The sequence below is a fragment of the Hermetia illucens genome, chromosome 2, assembly GCF_905115235.1.
Source record: "Hermetia illucens chromosome 2, iHerIll2.2.curated.20191125, whole genome shotgun sequence".
Lineage (NCBI taxonomy): Eukaryota > Metazoa > Arthropoda > Insecta > Diptera > Stratiomyidae > Hermetia > Hermetia illucens.
The window spans coordinates 23,697,583-23,722,172 of NC_051850.1; the positions used below are offsets into that span (position 1 = coordinate 23,697,583).

General features: G+C 46.3%; 1 protein-coding gene across 1 annotated transcript in view; it reads right to left on the reverse strand.

The window, feature by feature from the left end:
* The window catches only part of LOC119648027 (eukaryotic translation initiation factor 5B), a 305,335-nt gene extending 280,876 nt beyond the window's left edge, over positions 1 to 24,459 (reverse strand). Inside the window, exons 1-5 of the mRNA XM_038049445.1 lie at positions 24,265 to 24,459; positions 23,168 to 24,093; positions 10,583 to 12,222; positions 10,368 to 10,498; positions 10,176 to 10,308 (exon numbers count right to left, since the gene is read on the reverse strand). Coding sequence (XP_037905373.1) covers positions 10,176 to 10,308; positions 10,368 to 10,498; positions 10,583 to 12,222; positions 23,168 to 24,093; positions 24,265 to 24,314 — 2,880 coding nt within the window. The 5' untranslated portion in view covers positions 24,315 to 24,459. The remainder of the gene's footprint in view (positions 1 to 10,175; positions 10,309 to 10,367; positions 10,499 to 10,582; positions 12,223 to 23,167; positions 24,094 to 24,264) is intronic.
* Between the last annotated feature and the right edge of the window lie 131 nt (positions 24,460 to 24,590).

Here is a 24,590-nt window from a genome sequence, read left to right on the forward strand (position 1 = left end):
CCATGTGCTGATTGAACGCCGCCACCTCTCAGCCTTGATGAATATCAGAACATATAGGGGGGCCGAGCTCGAATTACGACATCAGCTACAATCACCTCTGACAATCAGATGAGAGTGAATACCGAAGCCATTCACAACACAGCCCTCCGCAAGATCTATAAGAGCGAAATGGATGTCGCAATAACCGCAGTCAACAGAAATGCTGGAGATGAAGCATCAACAAATAATCATCACAACCACTTCAAGAACGTTATACTTGGCCCCAGCCGCAAGAAAAGACGGAACAGCTAGTTTGACGATGAGTCTAAGCTAGCTACGGAACGGAAGAATGCCGCATACCGAGTAATGTTGCATTCTCAAAGAACGTGAGCACACGCAGAGACTTATCACGAACTCCGTCGAGCGGAGAAGCGACTTCACAGACGGAAAAAGGAAGCCTAAGAGAACCAACAAGTCTGTAAACTAGAAAAGTACAGGGATCAACCGCACCAGGCGCGCAAGTTTTACCAACAAGTCAGCAGGATGAAGCCTTTACACCTCGATGCTCATCCTGCCGAGACAAACAGGGAAATCTGATTTCTGACAGAATGGGCATATTGGAGCGTGGGTTGAGTACTTTGATGAGCCACTGAACAACCAGAACATCGGCGAATTGGAAGTCCCGCCAACTGAAGACGACGGACAAATACTGCCACCACCAAGTTCAGGAGAAACAGTCCGTGCAATTCATCGGCTAAAAAATCATAAGTCGCCAGGAGCCGATGGAATTACAACCGAATTTGTTAAATATGGAGGCGACCAGTTACACCAAGTGGTTCGTCAACTGATGCTCACAGTATAGGACAGTGAATCAATGCCTGACGACCTGGCCCTGGAGAAAGTGATTCGCGATGCCGATGTAAATGCGAGAGGCACCATCTTCTTCAAGTCTACCCAACTACTGGCCTACGCTGACGATATCGACATTATGGGAAGATCAACCCGAGATGTACAGTCTGCCTACATCCAGATCGAGCAGGCGGCGCGAGATCTTGGGCTGCACATTAATGAAGGCAAGACGAAGTACATGGTAGTAACGTCAGCGTCAAAACCAAAAGAACGAACAAGATCGAATCGCACTGGTCAAACGAAAACAATGAAGATAGGAGACTACAACTTTAAGACCGTTGAAAATTTCTCCTCACAAATCACAACTGATAACAGCTACGACGATGAAATCCGCGCATGGTTGTTGGCTGCCAACAAAGCCTATTTCAGCTTACAAAGACTGTTTCGCTCGAAACGTCTCACCATAGGACCAAAGCTCTTACTATACAAGACTATGATCTTGCCAGTCCTCATGTATTCCTCGGAAACTTGGATTCTTAGGAAGAAAAATTGCGAACTCTTGGCCGCGTTCGAGAGAAGAATCCTCCGAGGAATTTTTGGCCCTCTACATGAGGACGGACGATTTCGTAGCCTACATAACGATGAAATCTATGAGTGATACCATGACCGTCACGTTGTGGATAAAATTCGGCTCAATAGGTTACGGTGGGCGGATCACTTAATCCGTATGGATGAGGATGATCCAGCCCGGAAAGTCTATAAGAGCAATATCTATTGTAGAAAAAGAAGACGAGGCAGACCCTGCCTAAGATGGAGTGATGGCGTAGGTCAGGACACCAGACAGCTTTTAGGGATGTTGAATTGGTGGATTTCGGCGCAAAACCGGGATGTCTGGAGTTCCTTATTAAGGCAGGCCCAGTCCGAATACCGGTTATTGCGCCGCTGATGATGATGATGAATCAAAAGTTACAATCTGTAGAATTATTCTGTAATGGGCCAAGATAGTTTTTATTATCGGAATCAACAAAGGGCGTTATGTTTATACACTGGACTATCTTATTCCAAACTTTCAGAAAATCTTCCATAAAATTTCTATGCATCATACCTTAACGAAAACAAAATTTCTCTTCTCTTTTTACATGGCTGCATACCGAATGCATCACGCATCCAATTATTAATAGGCACACCTCTATCAAACCCATCACCCAAACAACCTACGCATGCACGCATATCTACTAGAAATCGCTCCCAAGATTTATCTTCTCCGACCGAATCGAACGCATCATGCATACATCAACGCAATGCCGTGCAGAATTTTAAATAGTTCCAATATTGTCGAATATAAACTAAACGACACGAGAAAATTATGAGAGCCGTTGAAGTTTCGCCGGCAGCAGCCTGTTCTCCGTCCATTGCGCCGATCCCATTCATTCATTTACCACATCCAGCAAAGGCGGCACTTTTAAAAACAAGAACATGTCCTCCCTAGGCATGTTTTATGGCACATCTCCACTTTTTGCTCCGATTCCTTCTAGTGATTTCTACTTTAATTGAACATTTCCGCAGTAGACAAGGGAAAAAGGAGGAAACTAACAGGTTTCGTATAGAAAAGCTAACCGAAGCGAATCCAAGGGGAATAATCCTTGTCAGAATGTTATTTATGAAAGTTAAACTCGTTCTTAAAGTGATGGAGGAATAATGAAGTGACGATGGCTGCACAGTTGCTTCCCTACGAGTGGAGTCAGCTTTAATTTGCGAGTCCGTATCATGCAAATATCGCTAATGGACGGAAAACACGAGTTCCGCTAGTACATGGGTGCAATATAAGGGTTGGCTATTTAAAAGCCATAAATTGCCTTCGAAGTATACCTGTCTTGCTGCTCCTTCGTCGAGTGACAAGAGAATGGAAAATGGTCTATAACCGCCCTGCGGAGATGCAGCAAACTCCAATGCGATGTTTTTCAAAGGAATATAGATATGGCAAGTGAGAGATAGCAAAAGGTCTCATCATCTCCTTTCATTTTAATTACCTTTATGTCTATGTGTACATTGGACGGAACTTATGCTAGCTAGGTTCAATCAAAGAAAGGACCTGATTGTAAGTGATGACAATTCCCCCCCCCCCAGCCCATTTTCTTTGTGGTATTGTTGCTTGCTACTTCTGAAAAAGTAGGTCACATGAGGTCTGGAGGAAATTACAAAAGTATCTTTAGACGATTCCGCGTACCGTTTGACATTTAAGCGCATCATAAAATCCTTCATCTGCATATAAGTAGCAAATTTTCTTGCTTCCAAATATGATTTCATGAAGGTTCGATAGACTATACAATCGATGTTAGAATACTACATGAATCCTTACTGGGGTCTTAAATCCTAAACCCTAAATTCGCCCTTAAATTGTAGATTAAAATACCTTAGCAATAAACGTTAGTTAGAAGATCCTTAATTAGGGACAAAACAATGCAGAATGCTACTGCCCAAATCGATTCCCTGAACAAGAGGGCTCAACACGTTTCCTCGTGTTGATCGTGTTGTTATTCAGACTGAAGACTGAAACTGAAGAGGGAGGACTGCATGCTAAATCCTACCTGTCAGATCCTTTTCCTTTGCCCTCACCAGGAAAGGCAGAAGAAAGACGAAAGTGGCCTATTTAATAGTGAAAATGGATACGGACAAAGTGCCTTTGGCAATGAGGACATGGGCGTCGCTGCACCTCCAAGCGTCACAATGTCCATAGGTTCATTAAGGGTCGCCTGCGAACTTTAACAGTCGATACCGAAATTGACCCGGGCAAGTAGTTCTGACACCCTAGTTGTCATTATATCTGCGTCCTGGGAAGTAGCCTTGAGAAAGTTTCTCGATGACGTCGATAAAGTGATGTGAGCCCAGTCCTGCCCAGATAATAATTGTGGTGTGCATCAGAAGCCAGTTCCTCCGGAATCCTGGTCGCGTAATGTATTCTGAATCGGTGTTAGTAGACCGCGTCACCCCGAGCGATGGCTGATCCATACGTGAGTTCCAGGATCAGTTAATCGTAGAAAAAACTTCAGGGAACAGGAGTAGGAACTTTGTTCCCGATGGTATCCTCACGCACGTGATCTGCAACCTTTCTCTAGCAAGACGTCAGTAAAGGGATGAAAAACGGACTGATGGGACTGGAAGAACTCCTGGACCGCATTTCTTCCCAGAGGCGAACATGAACCGCAACAGAAGACGCACAAAAAAACAGGAACAGAAAGGAGACTTCATCCAAGCAATCTACATGGCTCGAAAAAGAAGGCCCAGAAAGACAAAAAGAGACAACACGGCGCGTCGTTAGAAAAGCGTCTGCTCAAAATCAAAGCGAATACGAATGGTGGAGCACAAAAGAAAAAAGCGAGGAAACAAAAGAAACCATTGGCTCTGCTCATCGAACCTGCGAAAGGCAAGACATATGCGGAAGTTCCCAGTGAAATCCGCTATAAAATCGAGCCTAAAGACAGTGGAACAAATGTATCTTTCATTACGGAAAATGAAAGGTGACGGAGTCCTCGTTAAATAAGATCCGAAGACAATAAGCAGAGCATGTGTTGCGAGGCTGTCAAGGAACTACTGAGAGGAAAGGCTCTGGTTTCTAGTCTAGACATTGGAGATCCTGTCTGACAGAAATGATCCAAGCGGAGGCCATCAAACATGAACAAGTGCTTAGACTATGGGCACATATCTACAACTCGCCAGGGTTCTGACAGGATACAGCGTACTGCAGATGCGACCACGTAAATCACAAAGCAAAAACTTGCATGCAACGAAAAGGAAAGTTGCATTTTCTGCAGGGATCGTGACTGACAGAGTACAGATCAACTAAAAGGAGAATCCACAGAACTAAAAACAAAAACAAAGCTCGCTGTTGGCAGGATCTAGTCGACGCGGTGAAAGGGAAAGTCCATGAAAACTCGATTATTAATTTGTCACCGGGAAAATCGGGGCTCTGCGGAAACCCTATTCACTAAACAGATGGGCCGCCTTATGAGCATTAGTCTCTAAGCATCCTATACAGGTTGGTAACAGCAGCATGAAAGACGTCGAAGTCTATCCGCTGATGGTATCCCAGCAGAATCAGAGAAGACACTAAATCTAAAACAGAATAATATCTTGGGTGAAGAGATGAAACCCTTTTTTGATGAGAACATGGATACTGTTGCACCGTTAAATGCGGTAATTTTCAGAGAAATCAATTGATCTTTGACGGTGGATAAAGAGAGAAACATAGTGACATGCTGATGTGGCATACGCCTATGACTGTTTTCTACTATATTTAAGATTACGCTCTTATCTAAAAATATAAAACTTGATCAATAGCAGCAAATTATTGTTTGGGATAATGAGGGATCCTAAGTCCACATCCACTTGATGTTGGACCGGACCAAATGGCGAGCAACTTACTCTCGCGTTTTTTTGGTCCACGGATACTTCGTTTGGGGATGGCACCCTAGCATTTAAAAATAGGGACTAACGGTTTCGTCCAGGGCAAGGCAACTCATCCCCCTGGACGAAACCATTATTCGACACTGCAGTTATCAAAAAGAACCTGGAGACATCCTTAAAGTACTGTCCATTAAATGCGATGCGTGTCTGGATGGCTCAAGTGGTCAGGGCAAGACCATCGTCTTCACAATCGACCTCACTTGTTTTACTTTTAGTCTGGAGGCGTTGGGAGTCTTTCACTGAATTGACGTTTGCTTGCTTTGAACTTGGTGCTCAGAGGTAGCGAGAAAGCGTACGGGGCAACAATCTTGTCGGTTGAGTCAACACCAAATGGCCAAGCAAAAGCTCCAAATGGTGGCACCAGCGCACGCCTTATCCGCATTAACTTGGTCGTGATGTTGTATGCTCCAAGGCCTTAGGCGATCAGACCCGAGGGACTGATCTAAAGTAGCTTTGGCCACAAAGCCTCAGCAGAAGTTACCAAGGAAACCGCGGCAGCCTTCCGATTTCACCTGTCTCAGGTGAATTCTTGGGCATTTGCTTTCTGCCCGATTATTTGCGTTGGCCCACTAAAAGCAGTTTTGTAGGGGTTGTGGTTATGTCCACATCATGGACAGAGCTCCTTGTGGTATCAAGCGTTGATTTGCGCTGGACAACTCGGGTACCCTTAGTACTCCTTAATTCTATAGAGGCTTTAAGTAGGTCTTGCATCCTCCAGTATGAATACTAAGCCTGCACTCAGTATAAACTGTTGTGGTGTGGACCTCTGATTGTGGTCACCAAATCAATCCGTGCCTTAAGAAGATCGTGAACTTAAGCCAACACGGCGAGTACTCACGTAAGATTACCGGGACGTGACACTCATCTCACCCAGAATTCGCTCCGAGTTCTCGAAGCGGACAGACACCAAGAGCTGATCATAAGGAAGTATCTGTTCTGGACAATTGGACACGTCCAACAAGGTAATTTTATAAAAAAGAACATTTGAAGTAAAAAGTTTTCTTTACATTTCAGAGCGGTTGTGTGCAACAGCAGGTACGGACTTGGGGACAGGATGTCCGCCAAAAGATGCGGAGAAGTTATCATCTGAAGAGGAAGGAAGCTCTTCACAACTGCAAGTAGTGAATGCGACCCTCCTCGAAAAGATCGAGGAGTTAAAGCAGGAGAAGGCCGCCATGGCTCAACAACTGGACCGCCAGCAGAGCATAATAAAGCACCCGGAGGAGCGCTTGGCATCTCTCGAAGGGAGAATGCCAATTGCAACGTCAGAGCAGCAACAACGGCAACATCAATGATCAACAACGAGAACAACAACAACGTGAACAACAACAGGAACAAAAACAGGAGCAACGACAAGACCAACATCACCGAGATGGAGGAGAGATGTGCCTCGAAGTGGTCATCGAAGAAGAGGGAGGCGACGTATTCAATTTCGTCCAGCGGAAAAGAAGAAAACTAAAGATAAAGCTAGTGTTAATAGAGTAAATGCTCCTCCGGAAAACCAACTGCCTATTTCTCCGCCCCCCCTCCTTAAACTTAACACAAAATGGCACCACATGCTGCATGTAAAGGGAACAACAGATCACACAATCTTATTAAATTTCGTGACAATCGGTTTAGCCGTTTCCGAATAAATCGAGTGTGACAGACAGGCAGCGGCGATACGGGCATGCAGGTGACAAGCCATACAGTGTATTGGGGGTCAGACATGCAGCGACTTTGTGTGGACGAAGATAAACGGGGTATATGTGCACAGCTGTTACGCCCCACCAAGCCTGACATTGCCCGAATTCGAGGAAATGCTTGACTGTCTTGTTCTCGACGCAAGGGGTAGTAGTCCAAAGGTGATTGCTGGTGACTTCAATGCTTGGGCCCGTGAGTGGGGTAGCAGAGTGACAAATGCAAGGGACCGCAGCCTATTAGACGCTTTCGCACAGTTGGATATCATTCCGGCCAACGAAGGATATGTAACCACCTTTCAGAAAGGGGGTCTGCCTCAGTCGTAGACCTAACTTTGGTCAGGCCTGCACTGGCACGTGGTATATCCTGGTGCGTCAGCAACGATCACCAGGCAATTTTCTTTGGGTTATGGGTGGAGTCACCGGGCAGAAGACCATCATGCCCGAAACCGAGAAAGATGTCAGGCTGGTCCACTAAAGCTCTGGATGAGCAGACCTTCATAGAGGTCTGGTTAGACCAACCTAATAAAGCAGGCGTCTCTACGGAAAGAGCTGTCCATGTGGACCAATGCATCGCCAAAGCGTATAACGCGTCCATGCCTAGGAGATCATCATTCCCCAGTAGAAAACCAAACTACTGGTGAAATACTGAACTTCGAATCTTCGATCAGCCTGTCACCGAGCCAGAAGAGCGCTTCAGAGAGCGGTAGCCAGAATCGACCAAGGGCAAAAAGAGCGCGCCTATAAGGAAGCCCGCAAAACCCTCAAGCTCGCCATCCAATGGAGCAAGAGGGAAAGCTTTAAGGAGCGCTGTTCGGAAGCGGACATAAACCCATGGGGAAGCGCCTATAGAATCGTGAAGAGGCGATTCAGAGGCCGATTATCTCTGCAGAACACGTGCCCTTCCCTCTTGTTAAAAATTATTCAGGGTTTATTCCCCTCTGAACAACACGTCAATACCGCCAGTCACCAGTGACGAGCTGCTGGAGATTTGCGCTAGGATAGGAGATAACAAAGCTCCGGGTCTGGATGGCGTTCCGAATAGGGCCCTTAAGCTTGCCATGAAATCCAGACCGAACATGTTCGCTGAGTTGTTCGAAGCGTGCATATCCGAGGGGATATTTCCTACATCATGGAAACGGCAGAAGTTGGTGCTACTGCCTAAGGCTGGCAAACCTCCAGGTGAGCCAACCTCCTACAGTCTTTTGGACACTGTGCGCAAAATGCTAGAGCGAGTAATCTATAATAGATTACTCCCGGTTGTTGAGAGCCAGGGAGGTCTCTCAGATCAACAGTATGGGTTCCGTAAAGCCAGATCAACCATTGATGCCATCAAAACGGTTACTGGCTTGTCCGAAGATGCAATCCACGGAAAGGGCAGTACTAGCAAATATTGCATAGTAGTGACCCTGGATGTGAGAAATGCATTCAATTCGGCCAATTGGAACCTAATACGGGAATCTCTGGTGAAGATTGGTATTCCCGCTTATCTTGCAGCTATTGTCAACAGTTATTTACAAGAACGGAGTCTTTGGTATGACACCGATGGCGGACCCCAGGAGTATGTTGTCTCCGCAGGTGTCCCACAGGGCTCCGTACTGGGTCCACTACTGTGGAACATCATGTACAACAATGTAATTAATCTTCCCCTTCCGGAAGAAGCCACAGTAGTGGGCTACGCCGGCGATATAGCACTGGTTGTTGTCGCAAAGCACCTTGAAGATGCTGAATTATACTTATGCGAAGCGATCAGTGCTGTTAAGGGTTGGCTAGAGAATTCTGGTCTGACACTTGCGGAGGAAAAAACGGAAGCGATCCTCATCACCAAGCGCCATAAAAGAAAATTTCCCCGTATTCAAATTGGGAATGATATCATCACTTCGAAGTCTGCCATCAAATACTTGAGAGTGATGATAGACCGGAAGCTTAGCTATAAGCAACGCGTGCAGCATGTTTATGACAAAGCATCCACTGCAAGTGTGGCCCTGGCAAGGATGATGCCGAAAGTGAGACGACGGCTTGCTTCCAGGTAACTTATAGCTAGGGTAGTGTGTTGGACCCTGCTCTATGCAGCTCCAGTTTGGGGAAAGGCATTGCAGGTTGCATTTAACGCTAACAAACTGAGTTCAGTCTGCAGAAGAACAGCCCTAAGGGTGTGCTCGGCATTCAGGACTGTATCAGATGATCTCTGGAATGATGCCCATTGACATCTTGGCAGATGAGATGACGTATATATATAATGCGAAGACTATCTCTCCTTTATCGCAGACGAAGAATGCCGAAAGGGAGAGATCTCCAAATAGATGGCAAGAGCGTTGGGAACGCTCGGGAAAGGGTCGGTGGACACACAGACTCGTCCCTGCCATTAAGGAGTGGTTGAAGAGACGGCACGGTGAGATTAATTATAATCTTACTCAGTTTCTCACGGGGCATGGAGGATATCGCCAGTACCTGTTCAGGTTCAAACTAGATACCTCATCCGATTGTCCAAACTGCGATGGAGTCCCAGAGGACCCAGAGCATGTATTGTTCCGCTGTCCAAGGTTTGTGGAGGAAAGGAAGAACTTAAAGAAGACTCTAGGAGAGGTGCTCGTACCAGAGCATGTCAGGCAGACTGGGATGCGATCAACTCCATGGTTGTATCTATCCAGAGCAAACTGCGAACGGCAGAAGAGACTAGAAAAGCGCGGTTATGTACGCCGCGTAGAGACGAAAGGAGACCAAGCTAAAATGAGCTGACTCCGCCCCGTGATGTAATACCGTACGGCGGTTCCACGGGGCTTAGGGGGTTTTAGTGGGTAAGAATCCCACACGCTGGCGTGTCCAGGCCAGTATCTTTTAAAGATTGCCACCTCCTCAAAAAAAGGCAGACAGACACCGAATCGATTCTAATAAGGTTTCGGTTTACACAAAACCTTAAAAAGGCATGTTTTTATTCATAAATTGCTCTACATCACAGAATTTCTTCTTTTTGGCCGAATTTATCATTTCACCTTCATTATTTGTATTCCACTCAACATGTTTAGCCTGTTTATGAGAGAATTTTTCATTTGATGTGGCAACTCGAATGATAGTTGGCCATGCACCCTTTAGTATCAGGTATAATTGATCAAATTCTAAATCGCTCGGTGTAGGGTTCGTTTTATGCACTATGGCCACATTTCAATACGTGTTGGAGATAAAATAAAAAAAAATCCCACTTACCGGAATTTTGGAACTTCTCAAGAAGTCCAAAAGGGCCTCCAACGATCCTAGAGTTGATGCTTGAACGTAAACACCACGTTCATTCAATTTAATATGACTAAGAGCATGTTTGAGCTCGCGGGCTACCTCGTCCCTAGAAAGAAAAACAAAATATTGGAAAATCTACCATCACAGATTCCTCATTTAACTTACCGACAAATATCAACTTCATCAGGCTTATGAGCAACCAACAAATTAATGCCAGCAATAGCCTTCTCTAGGTCTTTAGCTGCAATTTTGACACCTTGAGCGGCCTTTACTTCTTTGTATTCAATGTAGGCGTTCTGAAATGCACAATTTTCCAAATATTAGCTGCAACATTGCAAATTTAGAAGAGAGAAATTTCACTGAAATGTTTCTCAACGTACCTTAACTCGCAATTCCTTCAGGGGCTGTGGCATTAGAAGTGATCGAATTTGTGTTACAATCGGACCATCTGTGCCAGCAACAATGATCGTTTCACCTTCTCTCAATTTGCCATTGATCAGGATTGCATCAATAGTTGTACCTAAGCCAGGGATAGCTTTAACTTCGAGCACGGTCGCTTGCAACTCATCACTGTACATCAACCGCTTGGCCAGCATCGATTGACAGGACTCGACAATCAAATAGAGCAAGTTACCCATACCCTCCCCGGTAATGGCACTAGTGGGTACCAGAGAAACGTAAGAACGGGGATCTGGATTGTCATAGAACAGCGCTGCATTCAGTCCTTGTTCGGCGAACTGTACAATAACTTCTTTTGTTCGTTGTTGGAATTCAAGTTGGGTATTCTGTTGTTGGAGTTTAAGTATATCGCGAACATCCTTTCTTGGCATCGTTTCCCAGTCATATAATCGATCGATTTTGTTCAAAGCGACAACAAATGGCGTCTTCTTGGCTTTCAAAAGGTTAATAGATTCAATAGTTTGCGGCTCAAGACCGTGCATAATGTCGACTACGAGAATTGCAATATCACAAAGAGATGAGCCACGATTACGTAAGTTACTAAACGACTCGTGCCCGGGTGTATCGATAATCAGTAAGCCCGGCAATTTGAATTCGAAATCAGACGTGCCTTTAACCATTCTAGTATTCTCCTTAACTGCATCGATCGGAACATTCGTTGCGCCAATCTGCTGAGTAATACCTCCAGCTTCTGAATCTTGTACGTGTGTTCGCCGCAACTTGTCTAGAATCTTCGTTTTACCGGTATCTACGTGACCCAATACGCAAACCACAGCCGCTCGCAAATTCTCCAAAGTTCGATTTTTCTCGGATTCGATTCGTCTCTTTTCAATTCGTAGCATTGCTCGTTCTCGTCTTGCCTCATCGTCGTTTCGCTTGTCCTCAACGCTTTCTTCATCTTCATCGGAACTTTCTTCCTCATCTGACTCTTCTTCGCTATCGGAATCATCTTGTTCTTTTTGTTTGGCATCGGCCGATTGTTGGTTGCTTTCCTGAGAATCGTCTTCTTCCTCTTCTGAGGAAGTTGCATCCCAGGCATCTTTGACATCGTCACCCTCATTTTTTCCTTCTGCTTCGGCAGCCTTGGCTTGCTCTTCCTGGGCCTTTTCTTCTGCAGTTCGAGTATCTTCGCCGTCTTGTTTGTCCTTTTGATCCTTTTTCTTATTAGGACGGATACGTGTGCCTGGACGAGGTTTTCTTTCTGCTGGATCTGGAATATCAATACCTTGTGCTTTAAGGGCTTCAAGCATAGCCTGGGCACGGGCGCGATCTTCTTTTTGTTTCTTAGTTAGGAGCTTTCCTTCAGCTTTAAGTCTAGCTTTACGTTCCAATTCTTTCTGCTTTTTCTTTTCTTTACGATCTTTCTCTTGTTGAATCTTTTCTAATCGTAATCTCTCCAATTCTTCCTCTCGTTGGATCTTTTCTTCTTCCTCTCTACGAAGTCGTTCTTCCTCCTCCTTTAGTTTTTTCAGACGCTCCTGCATTGCAGCTACCATCGCTTTGCTCGGTCCACTTTTCTTCTTGTCCTTTTCATCTTCATCCTTGTCCTTATCCTTTTTGCCTGAAAAAGATCAGAAAATATAATTATCAAGTAATAACCTTAAACGGCTTACAATTAGCTGATCTTTACTGTTCCAACTACACCTACAAACAGAAGGGAAATTATCTCGGCCATCGATACATTCAAGCGGGACAAGGCCGATGGACGTAATGGTATCTACGCGGAGCTATTTACCACAACTCCTGCTGTCTCTGCAGAATTGCTTCTTCCACTCATCCGTAAAAATCCTAAGAATCTGAGATGTTTCCCAGCGAGTGAAAGAAAATGATGATCGCCAAAATTCCAAAGAAGGATACCCACTTTCATCATTATCAAAGGCGCAACAACCGGTATCCGGTCTAGGCCTGCCTTAATAAGGAATTCCAGACATCCCGCCTTTGCGCCGAGGTCCATTAATTCGATATCCCTAAAAGCTGTCTGGCGTCCTCGTCTACGCCATCGCTCCATCTCGGGCAGGGTCTGCCTCGTCTTCTTTTTCTACAATAGATATTGCTCTTATAGACTTTCCGGGCTCGATTATCCTCATCCATAGGGATTAAGTGACTCGTCAACCGCAACCTATTCAGCCGGATTTTATGCACAACCAGACGATCATGGGATCGCTCATAGATTTCGTCGTGTAAGGGGCGTTCCAAGGATCCTTGTCTCGAACGCGGCTAAGGGTTCACCATTTTTATTTTTCGTGCTAAGAATCCAAGTCTCCGAAAATACACTTACTTAATTATCAACGATCTCAAAGTTGTAATCTCCTATTTTTATTTTTCTCGTTTGACCAGTGTGATTTGATGTTTTTGGTGCTGACATTGCCAGGATGTACTTCATCTTGTCTTTATTAATGTGCAGGTCAAAATGTCGAGCCACCTGCTTGGTCTGAATGAAGGTAGACTATACATCGCGGGTTGTTCTTCCCATAATGTCAATATCATCTGCAGAGGCCAGTAGTTGTGTGGACTTGAAGACGATGGGACTTTTTGCGTTAACATCTGTATCAGGTTAAAGAGAACACATAAAGGGCATTCCATTATCTTAGACCGTTGTTGATGTTGAATGGTCCCGAGAGTGATCCTGCTGCTTTTATCTAGCCTTGCACATTAATCAGAGTCAGCGTAGTCAGTCTTATCAATTTGGTCGGGACACCGAATTCTCTCATGACCGTTTTACAGCTTTATTGTCTATGGTATTATAGACGGTTTTAAAGTCGATGAAAAGAGGGTGCAACAGATGGCCATATTTCAACAGTTTTTCCATCGCTTGCCGCACAGAGAAAATCTGATCTGTTGCTGATTTGCCCGGAGTGAAGCCTCTTTGATCTGGGCCGATGATGTTCTGGGCGCTTAGCAAGATAGCGGAAAATATCTATACAGAAATATCTATACTTGATGGTGGCAGTAATTGTCCCTCGTTCTCAATTGGCGGGACTTCCAACTTGCCGATATTTTGATTGTTGAGCAATCAGATTTCCCTCTTTGTCTCGGCAGGATGATCATCAAGGGGTATAAGGCTTCATCCTGACTTATTGGTAAAGCTTTCGCATCTGGTGCTTTTGCTCCCTGTACTTCTCCAGTTCACAGACCTATTGATTCTCCCAGGCTTCCCTTTTCCGTCTGAGAAGTTATTTTTCCGTGCGACGGAGCGCGTGCCCGTTCTTTGAGAATGCAACATTACTCGGTACACAGCATTCTTCCCTTCCGTTGGTAGCTTACAACCAGCCGTTCCGACTTTTTTGCGACTGAGGCCAAATATGTTTGTGGCCGTATCAATGATAAATTTCTTCAGATAGTTGTGAAGATCATCAGAATCTATGTTAGCTGCGGTTATTACGGCATCCATTTGCCCTGATAAGTGTTACGGACGGCTTTGTTGCGGATGGCTTCAATATTCGCTCACACCTGATTGTCAGAGGGATGTGATAATTTGTGCCAGGAACACTATGCCCACGAGATGGTGATCCGAGTTTTATTGTTAGGGGCAAACTGGATCTGGCGGAGGATGAACTCGAGCAACAGCCCGGGGATCGCCCTCCCTGCACTGAAGAAGATGCTAACAGGACCCCAAGCCAAGGAAAAACGAAACATACGCCCAGGGCTGCGTGGCTAATGGGGAGTTTGCGAACTCTGAATACGTTGGGCACCTTGAATTTCAAATAAGACCCTACCCCGGCCAGCAGGGTGACCATTCTTCCCGGACTAGTCGTGGGACCAAGACATGGACTCAATTTATAAAAACAAAACACCGATGATAAAAGAAGAAGTAGTCATGCCAGGCACATCTTTTGAGGACTAGCGATTGTTGAAGAATATAACAGAAAACGCCCGGCAGACGAGCAGAAGGCGAAGCCCACCGCTCTCAAACTCAATCGATCTTAAGACGAGGTCGAACAAAAACACAAGCGGAGCAGAGTGGGCAAGAGCTCGGACGTTAAGCGAAGTAAGCAGCCAGCCGACGAGCCAGGAACTGTGAAACAATTCAGCGACGTTGCCAGGAGCCACTTATGTGTGGCACTGGCGTGTGGCAACGCGGCTAGCGGCAAACTAACGCCGTAGGTGGGGACCAGTGTTGAGGCCAGGTTGTCGTAGATGATCATTGAACATCTTCTGGACGCCAAAGGCAAACGCACGGGATCCATCCCCTGCCTTGATTCCTCTCAGGTAATCCATGGGTTCCACGTTATAGTTTGCGAGAGACTTTTTCGGTTCGTACGTCGCTAAGATAAGCGACACCTGGAATGACTTTGAGCTTTTCGATCTCCCTGATTACAATAGTTCTCTGGATTTACACAGCTATAGTGCATCTAATCCTAACGTACGGCTCTATTGAATCGTGGCAGAACGAAGCTTAATAGGTTTCAAAGAACCGCGTGCATCTCCTCCGCTAGACCTCCACATTAAATACGCGGTAGCCTGCAGTGCCGTCAGACTATGTGAGTCCGGAAGCCTTACGGCCATAATAACATCCTAAACGGGAAATCTAGGCATGTTCCACGGACTATGCCACACGCGAGCTTAACTTCCAGAGAAACTTTACTGTGGACTTTGCAACCAGAGCAGCGTGTAAGAACGGCGGCATGTTGCCAGGCTATGACACAGTATTCTTCATCGACGAATCAAAGATGGGTTGTGGAGTCGGTGTGGCGGGGAGGGTGTCTCGAATACACACAGTGTATCCGATTCGTATGGTCTCTCAGGTTTCACGAGTGCATTCCAAGCGGAAGTACTGGCGATTCTACAAGCCTGTCGATGGCTGGGGAATGCTCCGGGCCCCAAGCGCAACATAGCCATTCTAACCGACAGTCAAGTGACCATTAAGGTCTTGTACTCAGCGACGACATCCTCCAGGCTGATGGCGCAATGCAGAAACGCGCTAGACAATCTGTGGCGCGACTGATGAGAAAATTGCGCACATTACGGGCTCGGGACGGTGTCCAGTCTTCAGAGCAGAATTGGAAAGAGCTAGGACGCGGTCAACATAATTCGCATCCCACAAATCAATATGCATCGGAGTGCAACCGCCCATGAGTTGCTAGCGTAGTTCGCTGCGGAGAACGAAGCTGATTAAGTACTCATCAGTGAGCAGCACCAAAACAAGGACCCAGTTTCATGACACGCTGACATATCAGGTACCGCTGCCATCTGGGTTTGGGACGGCACCTTCCTTAGGGTTCTTACCCAAGGCCGAGGAGACGACTTTTTCTGGATTCGGTGTTCAGGGATAACGTTTTTTAGTCTCTATCTACGCCGAATGAGACGATGCCGGACTTTCAATGCAGGCTTGATGTTTTGGAGGACGCTATCTTAGGCACAGATGGGTGGATCCTGGTCGGGGCTGGTGCTAGGACATTTGAATGGGGCATGCCTTACACAGACTCCAGGAGGAAACGAATTCTGGAAATGGCGGCGAGAACAGGACTGGTAATTCTAAACACCGGATCCACCCCAACGTTCCGACGCCCAGGCTGCGAGGGAAGCATTTCAGACGTAACTTTCGCGTCGGAATCACTGGTGTCGCCGGTGGATGGGTGGCAAGTTCTGGAAGACATCTTGGCAAGTGACCATCTGTACATTGCCTTTGAAGTGGTGGACACAAACTCTCGGTGTGCGTCACCTCGAGGCTCTTTATGTGCATGGAACGTCACGAAAGTGAACACCTGGAGGTTTGTCGGAACTCTTGGAACAGGTGGAACCGCGCTGGAGGCTACTCCTGGGGGCGGTGACGCTGAAGCCGACACTGTCGTAAATTCAGTTATGAACCTGATAAACGGCTTGCAGAGCCTCTATGCCCAGGAGGGTATCGAGACGTGGCAAACCTTCTATGTATTGGTGGACAGTGGAAATTGCAGAGCTCCGGAAGAAGTGTCACAGGCTCCGTCGCTTAACACAACGTCTAAGCGACCGGCAGGAGGCATGTACCATAATGACGAAGTACAATCAGCCAAAGGGAGACTCCGCAGCGCAATAAACAAGAGCACTTAAGGCGTGGAGGGCGCAGAAGACTGTCCAATTTTCAACAGACGCGTTTCACAAGGAAATTAAGCTGCTCGAAAACAACGAACCAATTCCAAAATACAGTCCGCTGATAAGATTTAACTCATTTATAGATTCAGAGCATTTGCTCAGGATCGGAGGAAGGATACAACAGAGTTCGGTTTACGAGAGCAAAAGGCATCCCATTATACTGCCAAGAGGTCATTTCGCTAATCTATATTGGATCATAAACGGCTTGACTGCGGTAAAATCTTTAATAAGAAAATGCTTGATATTTTTTAAGGTAAATGCGAGACCTACCCAACAATTGATGAGGGAATTGCCTATCGAGCGGGTTCGTCCAGGGAAACCTTTTGCACGAAACGATGTTGGCTATGCTGCTATATCCATCAAATGGAGCAGTGGAAGAGGAACTAAAACACTGAAAGGATACATCGTCGTCCTCGTCTGTTTGGCTACGAAAGCGGTACATCTCGAATTAGCATTTGACAGCAAATACATGCATCGCGGCCACTAGACGCTTCGTGCCACGCAGAGGAATGGTTCATACCATGCTCAGTGACAATGGAACTAATTTCATTGCAGCAAATAAAATATTGCTGAAGAATTTCAAGAGCATGGTCGCTGAAGCGCAGATAACATTGGCGGGAAGCAATATAAATTGGAAATTTATCCCACCAGGCAGCTCTCATTTCGGCGGTATCTGGGAAGCCGCGGTGAGATCTACGAAGCGGCACCTATTCAAACAATCGGCCACGTACTAAACGTAGAGAAAATATACATGGTGATAGCGCAAATTGAAGCCTGCATGAATTCAAGGCCTTTAACACCGGTTAGCGGCGACCCTAACGATTTCATAGCGTTAACTCCAGAGCAAAATGGTTTACGGCAAGCCAAGAGATACATAAAGGAGACTTGATGTTCATCAGAACTGAAAATTGTCCATCAATGCATTGGCCACTGGGCAGAATTACAGCGTTGCATCCTAGAACCGATGGCTTAGTTAAAGTCGTAACCATCAAAACAACTCACAGTTTCATCAAACGTCCCATCACCAAAGTGTGCCCCCTACCGAAGGACGAACAAATCACCAATTAGACTCTACAACAGAGTAAAGAACGTCACGTCAATCAGGAGCCTTCGACTGCGAGGGAATCGCCAGGAGCGAGGAAACCAAGCCAATACATCGTTAAATATCCGAGAGGAGGAATTTATGTTCAACAAGTAGGTATTGTGCGATTGATTCGAGGACATCTTCGAATCCGCATCATAAAATATGGCAAGACATATCCACCACGTGCCATCAAGGGTTCAGTATACACGCTGCACTACGTTGTGACGAACTCGTCGAACAGCTGAAGCATGATAAAGATAGAACGATAGACCTGATGCAACCGTGGATTGAAACCAGGAAACGACGAGGAGTCTTGAGGAATGTACTATAACGAATTTTTGGAGTCAACGACGAAGTCTACGCTTATCTCGACAAGTTGGATGAAACCCAGTAGCATTTCATTGAAACCATGCAACACCAAGGTCACTTATTTCTAACTACGACGACGGCTTTAAAAGATACTCAACAAACACTTAACAAAAAGTTGAATGACGTGACAAGTATTCGCCGACATGACGACATATTATGGCGCCATAGATCCGAATCGAATTGCGACGCAGTTTCTTGCCTTGCAGCTTTCCAACTTGCTTCCGCTTTCCTGAAGGATCTACGACAACGATATGAAGCAATAGATACAAATCAGGCCGGAACAAGCAACATTATTGAGGTGTGCTCACGAACAACATTAATCACGACTTTAAACGAATCAGAAACTAAATTAACGCCCCTGGGAAAGACTTACATCAGGAAGTCGGAGTCTGGGATTGTATCTCCGAAGAGTTTCCCATCATCGAGCAGAAAAACTTCAAGCTTATTCAATGCACCGGGATTCCACACAGTTTAGGCTAAGAAAACTACACAGTGATCGACATTCTCGCGGGTTACCTTGGAATCAATTATGATGACCAAACGTATTTTGAAACCAGCGAAGAGGCACTGACCAAGTGCAAAATTGATTCTCCATTCACGCGTTACCGTGCAATCGATACGCTGCACAGTATCAACCAGCATCCAAATTGCATCTTAGGCGAAATTTATGAACGAATCAACAAAACGACATCTCCTCATCAAATTTTTCAGGTGACAAGCATGCTTTGAAAGAAGTTCGCTCGGCTCAACACCTGGATATAACTCTGTCCCCTGGCAATAACTCTGTCGCTTTAATCTGCAACGGTCATCGAGAAGACATCCATGTTCACGGAGTGGGCATAGTGGAAATACGTCCTAGTTGCATCTTGAAGACATCGTCTACTATTCTATTCTCACGGCGATTGCCCTAGTCACCAACAACATCCATATTCAGGCAGCATACGCTAAACCCACCCAGCTGCTACTCAATACCACAGAAGACATTGCAAAGGCCCACTTCAACCCGGAGCCGGTTCTCAAACTTGATGAGTCCTTTAGCCGAGTTATAGCTGATCAATAAGCAATGTGGCAGTCACAAATGCATGCGACAGTTAAGAAAACACACAATACTTCTTGGAACCAGCGGAGAGCTTTGCGGGTGGCGTCTGCGTGATGGTGATCGCGGGAGTGATCTCCATTGCCCTTCTTGCTAAGGAGCGTCAAGCTATATACAAGCGCAAGGAAGATGAGCCAAGGGAGGTTGTTGCTCGTGAAGAACCGCATGGCACCCTAGACGAGTGGCAGCTCTCTTGATAAAATGAAACTATAAGCAGATGGACTGCTCGGCTCATCGGTAACTTAGGTGCGTGGTTAACTCGGAAGCATGGTGAGACTGACTATTTCCTTACCCAATTTTTAAGTGAGATCGAGCAGGTAGCGCGAGTTCTTGGGCTGCACATCAATGAAGGCAAGACAAAGTATATGTTGGCAATGTCAGCACCAAAAAACCAACCAACCAACAACATCAAACCGCACTGGTCAAACAGGAAGAATAAAGATAGGCGACTATAACTTTGAGACCGTTGATAATTTCTCCTATCTAGGGTCGAAAATCACAACCGATAACAGCTACGATGATGAAATCCGCGCAAGGTTGTTGGCAGCCAAAAGAGCCTATTTCAGCTTACAAAACCTGTTCCGCTCGAAACGTCTCATCATAGGATCAAAGCTCTTACTGTACAAGGCAGTGATCTTACCAGTCCTCAAATATTCTTCGGAGACTTGGGTTCTTAGCAAGAAAACTTGCGAACTCTTGGCCGCGTTCGAGAGAAGAATCCTTCGAAGAATTTTTGGCCCCTTACATAAGGAATTTATGAGCGATACCATGACCGTCATGTTGTGGATAAAATCCGGCTCAATAGGGGAGAAGAGATAATGCCCTGTACTACCGAGGATTACTCTCATTCTTCTCTGTCGATTTAAGGAGCACAACGACCCTGACAGTCTTCCAAAATGCAGGGAAGTAACCCTCTCGAAAGCACCATTCAAACAGACACTGGACAGGAGATGGAAAGGTCTGTCAGATGGCTTTGTACATCTCGCCAGTCATCCCATCCCAGTCAAGTGACTTCCGAGACCTGGCGCTCACTATACTCTTCTCGATCTCACAACACCTCAGGGGAGGAATTTCTTTCTCTCCTTTAGCGCGACCCCCAGGAGACACCGAAGTTTCGGATATCGGAAATAGTTCACATAACAAAGCATAAACGCTATCACACCAAGTCAGCATAGGTTCGTCGGTCATCTTGATGCCGACTATATCGTGGCTACGTTTCCCTCTGCATATCCGGTAGACCTTATCCCAAGGGTCATCACTACGCTCACCAACGAATCGCCTCCAGTCTATTTCCTTAGACTGCCTCAATAGACCTTCATAAGACGAGATATCTCGCCTATACGCAAGCCTAAGTTGGTCAACATCAACATCAGGATTGACAGCAATTCGACGTCGCGCCTTGGAATCTTTTTCTCAGGCGATGGACTTCCCACCGCTTAATACGAAGGGAAATCGTTCACCACGTGACTTGCTTTCGAGCCTTTCGTTCGGGCTTCGTAAGCATGTCATCATTGACGCAATACATCCATTCATTCAGTCGTTCAATTTTTTCCTCCACAGACAAGAGCACAAACTCAGAGAGGGGAGCTCCTGCAGCTCTGGAAAGTAGAAATATTTGACGGGACATTCAAACAGAACAAATCAGGCTTTAACAACACTTCGGACAATACCTCTCGCCTACGTATAGCACGGTGGCAAGATGTGCGCTGGGTAATCTTGCTGTGCCACTTAGGGGAGACTGCATTCACGTCAATGCTCAAGATGAACGATGTTCCGCGAATACGCGGAACCACCGCATCCAGGTACACGCTTACACGTCCAAAAGGCGCTGTGATTGAGACACATACATCCCACGCAACAGTGAGACTCTCAACACAGACACACCGATGGTAGTGATCACTTAAACCCTATGGAAGAGGATGATCCAGCCCGGAAAGTCTATAAGGGCAATATCTATGGTAGAAAAAGAAGACGAGGCAGCCCCTGACTGAGATTGAGCGATGGCGTAGATCAGGACACCAGACAGCTTTTAGGGATATCGAATTGGTGGACCTCGCACAAAACCGAGATGTCTGGCGTTCCTTATTAAGGCAGCCTAGGCCGGATACCGGTTATTGCGCCGCTGATGATGATGATCCCGATGAAACAGACACAATCACTGGCAATAGCAGTAACCTGCCCAGAACTGAGCGGTTTAAATATCTCGGGTCAACGCTATCAGCCAATGCAGAACTGCGTTATGAAATTGCTTCACGAATTAACGCAACCTGGATGAAGTGGCGTTCCACAACGGGTGTTCTTTGTGATCGACGTATCAACGAACGTCTCAAATCTAAAATTTACCGCAATGTCGTCCATCCTGTCGCCCTCTATGGTTCTGAGTGTTGGCCGACTATAAAAGACAATGAACAGTATCTTGCGGTAATGGAGACGAAGATGTTGCGTTGGACTAGTGGCGTCACACGTTTTGATCACATCCGAAATGAGGATATCCGCGATCATTATGGGGTTGCACCGATTGTCGAAAAATTGCGAGAAAGGCGTCTTCGATGGTATGGTCACACAATTCACTTGCATGGTCACTTGCCAAGATTGGTCTCAAGATCGAAGTCGATGGTAAACCACCAAAGGGCCGACCGAAACAACGGTGGCTTGATACGCTGGATGGGGACTTAAAAACCTCGAGGTTGCATCCAGATCTGGCATTTGATAGAGCCAAACAAGGAAACTGATCATGACGAGCCGACCCCGTTTGTGAACGGGACAAAGACTGAAGGAACAGAAGAAGATATCAGTTGATCATTTCAGCAACTTTTGATTAGGGAATTGGGGTAAACACGCCAGAATTTTCCAGTATTTTTGCTGAGGAAGTGCAGTGTGTCTGGGTAGCTGAGTGGTTATAGCGCAAGGCTGTTGTACAGAAGGCTGCGGTTCAAATCTCACTGGTGGCAGTGGAATTTGTATCGTGATTTGAGGTCGGACACCAGTCGACTCAGCTGTGAATGAGTACCTGAGTCAAATCAGGGTAATAATCTCGGGCGAGCGCAATGCTGACCACATTGCCTCCTAGTGTACCGTTACGGTCTTGAATGAAGTGCTCTAACACACTTCAAGGCCCTGATCCAACATGGATTGTTGCGCCAACGATTATTATTATTATTAAGTGCAAAAATGTACGAAATTGAAACGCTGCTGTCGTTCTTTTCTAGTGTAGGTCAGTTTCGGTAAGAGTGCGAAGCCGGTGAAAAGTTTATATGAAGCCGCGTTTCAACGTTGCCATGGTGTGAAATCCAAATTTCAACTTTTTGATGATCGATTTACTTTGCGTCAAGGAGCGTGACGCTGCTCCGGGTACAGATCGGCCCCGGGTGTGGCCCAAGTGTTTATTCGTTGACTGGACACAAAGATGCCCCGCATGAAGGGACCGTCCGCCGAACAGCCCATTATATCATTCTACAATCTCCAGGAGCATACCCGTTTAGTGCAGAAGCGTGTATATCGACGGCTCAAGATTAGTCTAAAATGTCACGAACTTGACTGGCGAATCGAGTCTCCAGCAGACACAACATGATTTGAAAAGTTACCGTTCGTAGTCTGAGGGCCCTCAATGTCAGAATCCACAAAAAAATAGTTACGATGCCCACGGACAAGACGAACTACAACACTTGAACCGAAATTTATGAAATCCAACAATTCAGGCCAGAAACTTGAACTGAGAAATTCATCGAGAAAACGGGGGGAAACCCCTTTGACTAGACTCGCTATCTCCACGCGGTTGTCGCTTCAGCTGCTGATCTTTTAACCTTTGCATGGTTTTAAATACATAGACCCCACGGGAAGCCAGTCTACTATTGTTTCTCTATGCACATCAATAAGGGCACTTACCTTTATCCTTCTTCTTCTTGCCCTTCTTCGCATCAGCTCCCTCGCCTTGCTCATCGCCAGCTGCCTCCTCGCTAGCCTGCCTTACTGGAGTTTCCTCCTTTGCGGGAGCCTCAACCTCTGCTTCTTCTGCAGCTGCTGGTGGTTCTTCCTTTTGAGCCTTAGGTTGTGCTGCTTGCTTCTGCTTGGCCAAGGCAGCTTCTCGCTTCTGCCTTTCCTTCTTTTCCTTCTTTTTCTGAGCTGCCGTCTTCACGGTACCTTCTCCTTCATCGCCACCATCTTCTTGTGCGTCGTTGTCTCCAGCTTCCGACGGTTCTTGTTGCTGTTGCTTCTTCTTCCCCTTCTTAGCCTTTTTATCAGCTTCTGGTTCTGGTTCAGGTTGTTCTTCAGCGGCCGGCGCTTCAGATTCTGGCTTATTCACGCCGGAGTACTCCATCTCCAGTTCGGCCAGAACTTTATCCAAGTCCTCGTCACTGTCGTCTTTCTTCTTCTTGCTCTTCTTGCCCTTCTTGGCAGCCTTGCCTTTGTCGGCATTTTTCGCAGCTGCTTTCTTGGGCGCGTCGTCTTCATCCTGGTCTTCTGGTTCTGGTTGTGGCTCAGGAACTTCGGCATCATCATCTTCGGCCATAAGGAGTTCGAAACCGCTCTTCTTAGGGGCTGCCTTCTTTCCACCCTTCTTCTTGGCAGGTTTCTCCTCCGCATCCTCGTCATCATCGGACGCCGGCGACTTGGATTTCTGCTTGCCGCTGACAGCGAGCTTCTTCACGCCCTTGGCCAGCTCCTCCTCGTCACTGGACTCGGCCACATCAACAGTAGCCTTCTTGCCGCCGCCGGCTTTCTTCTTGTCCTTCTTCCCCTTCTTCTGGGACGCCGAGATTCCTTCGTCATCGTCCGAGATAGCTGCCGGCTTGACATCGACATTCGAGTCCCTGCGGAAACAAACGACAATTCAGTTGGCGTGCTGACAACGGTCGCGGTGAAAGTTGTCGCCGACACGAAACCACGGTCACAACCAGCTGCCCAGCACCACTCGAGCCGAGTTGACAACGCAACACAACAGTGGATGTTTCGGTCGGCGAACTTGCACGCATTTTACTTACATTTCGTCGCCGGACACTACCTCTTTCTTGCCTTTTTTTGCCTTAACCATTTTCTATGCGTCAAAAGCACTGTTATTGTGAAAAAACGCTGCAATATGCCCACGAAAATCGCAATTGAAATGTGTACTTCACACAATCGGTGCACACACAATACACGTTGAGGTTATGCCAAACTCGAAAAGTCAAACTGGCTGACAGCAATCAAAAAAATATTGTGCACGTCGGAAATGGAGTAGAGCCGATGACATTTCGCGAGTCGGGAAGTGTTGACGTGCCTGCTTTCGCAGATTGTCTAAAAATAGGATCATCTGTTACAAAATGAAATC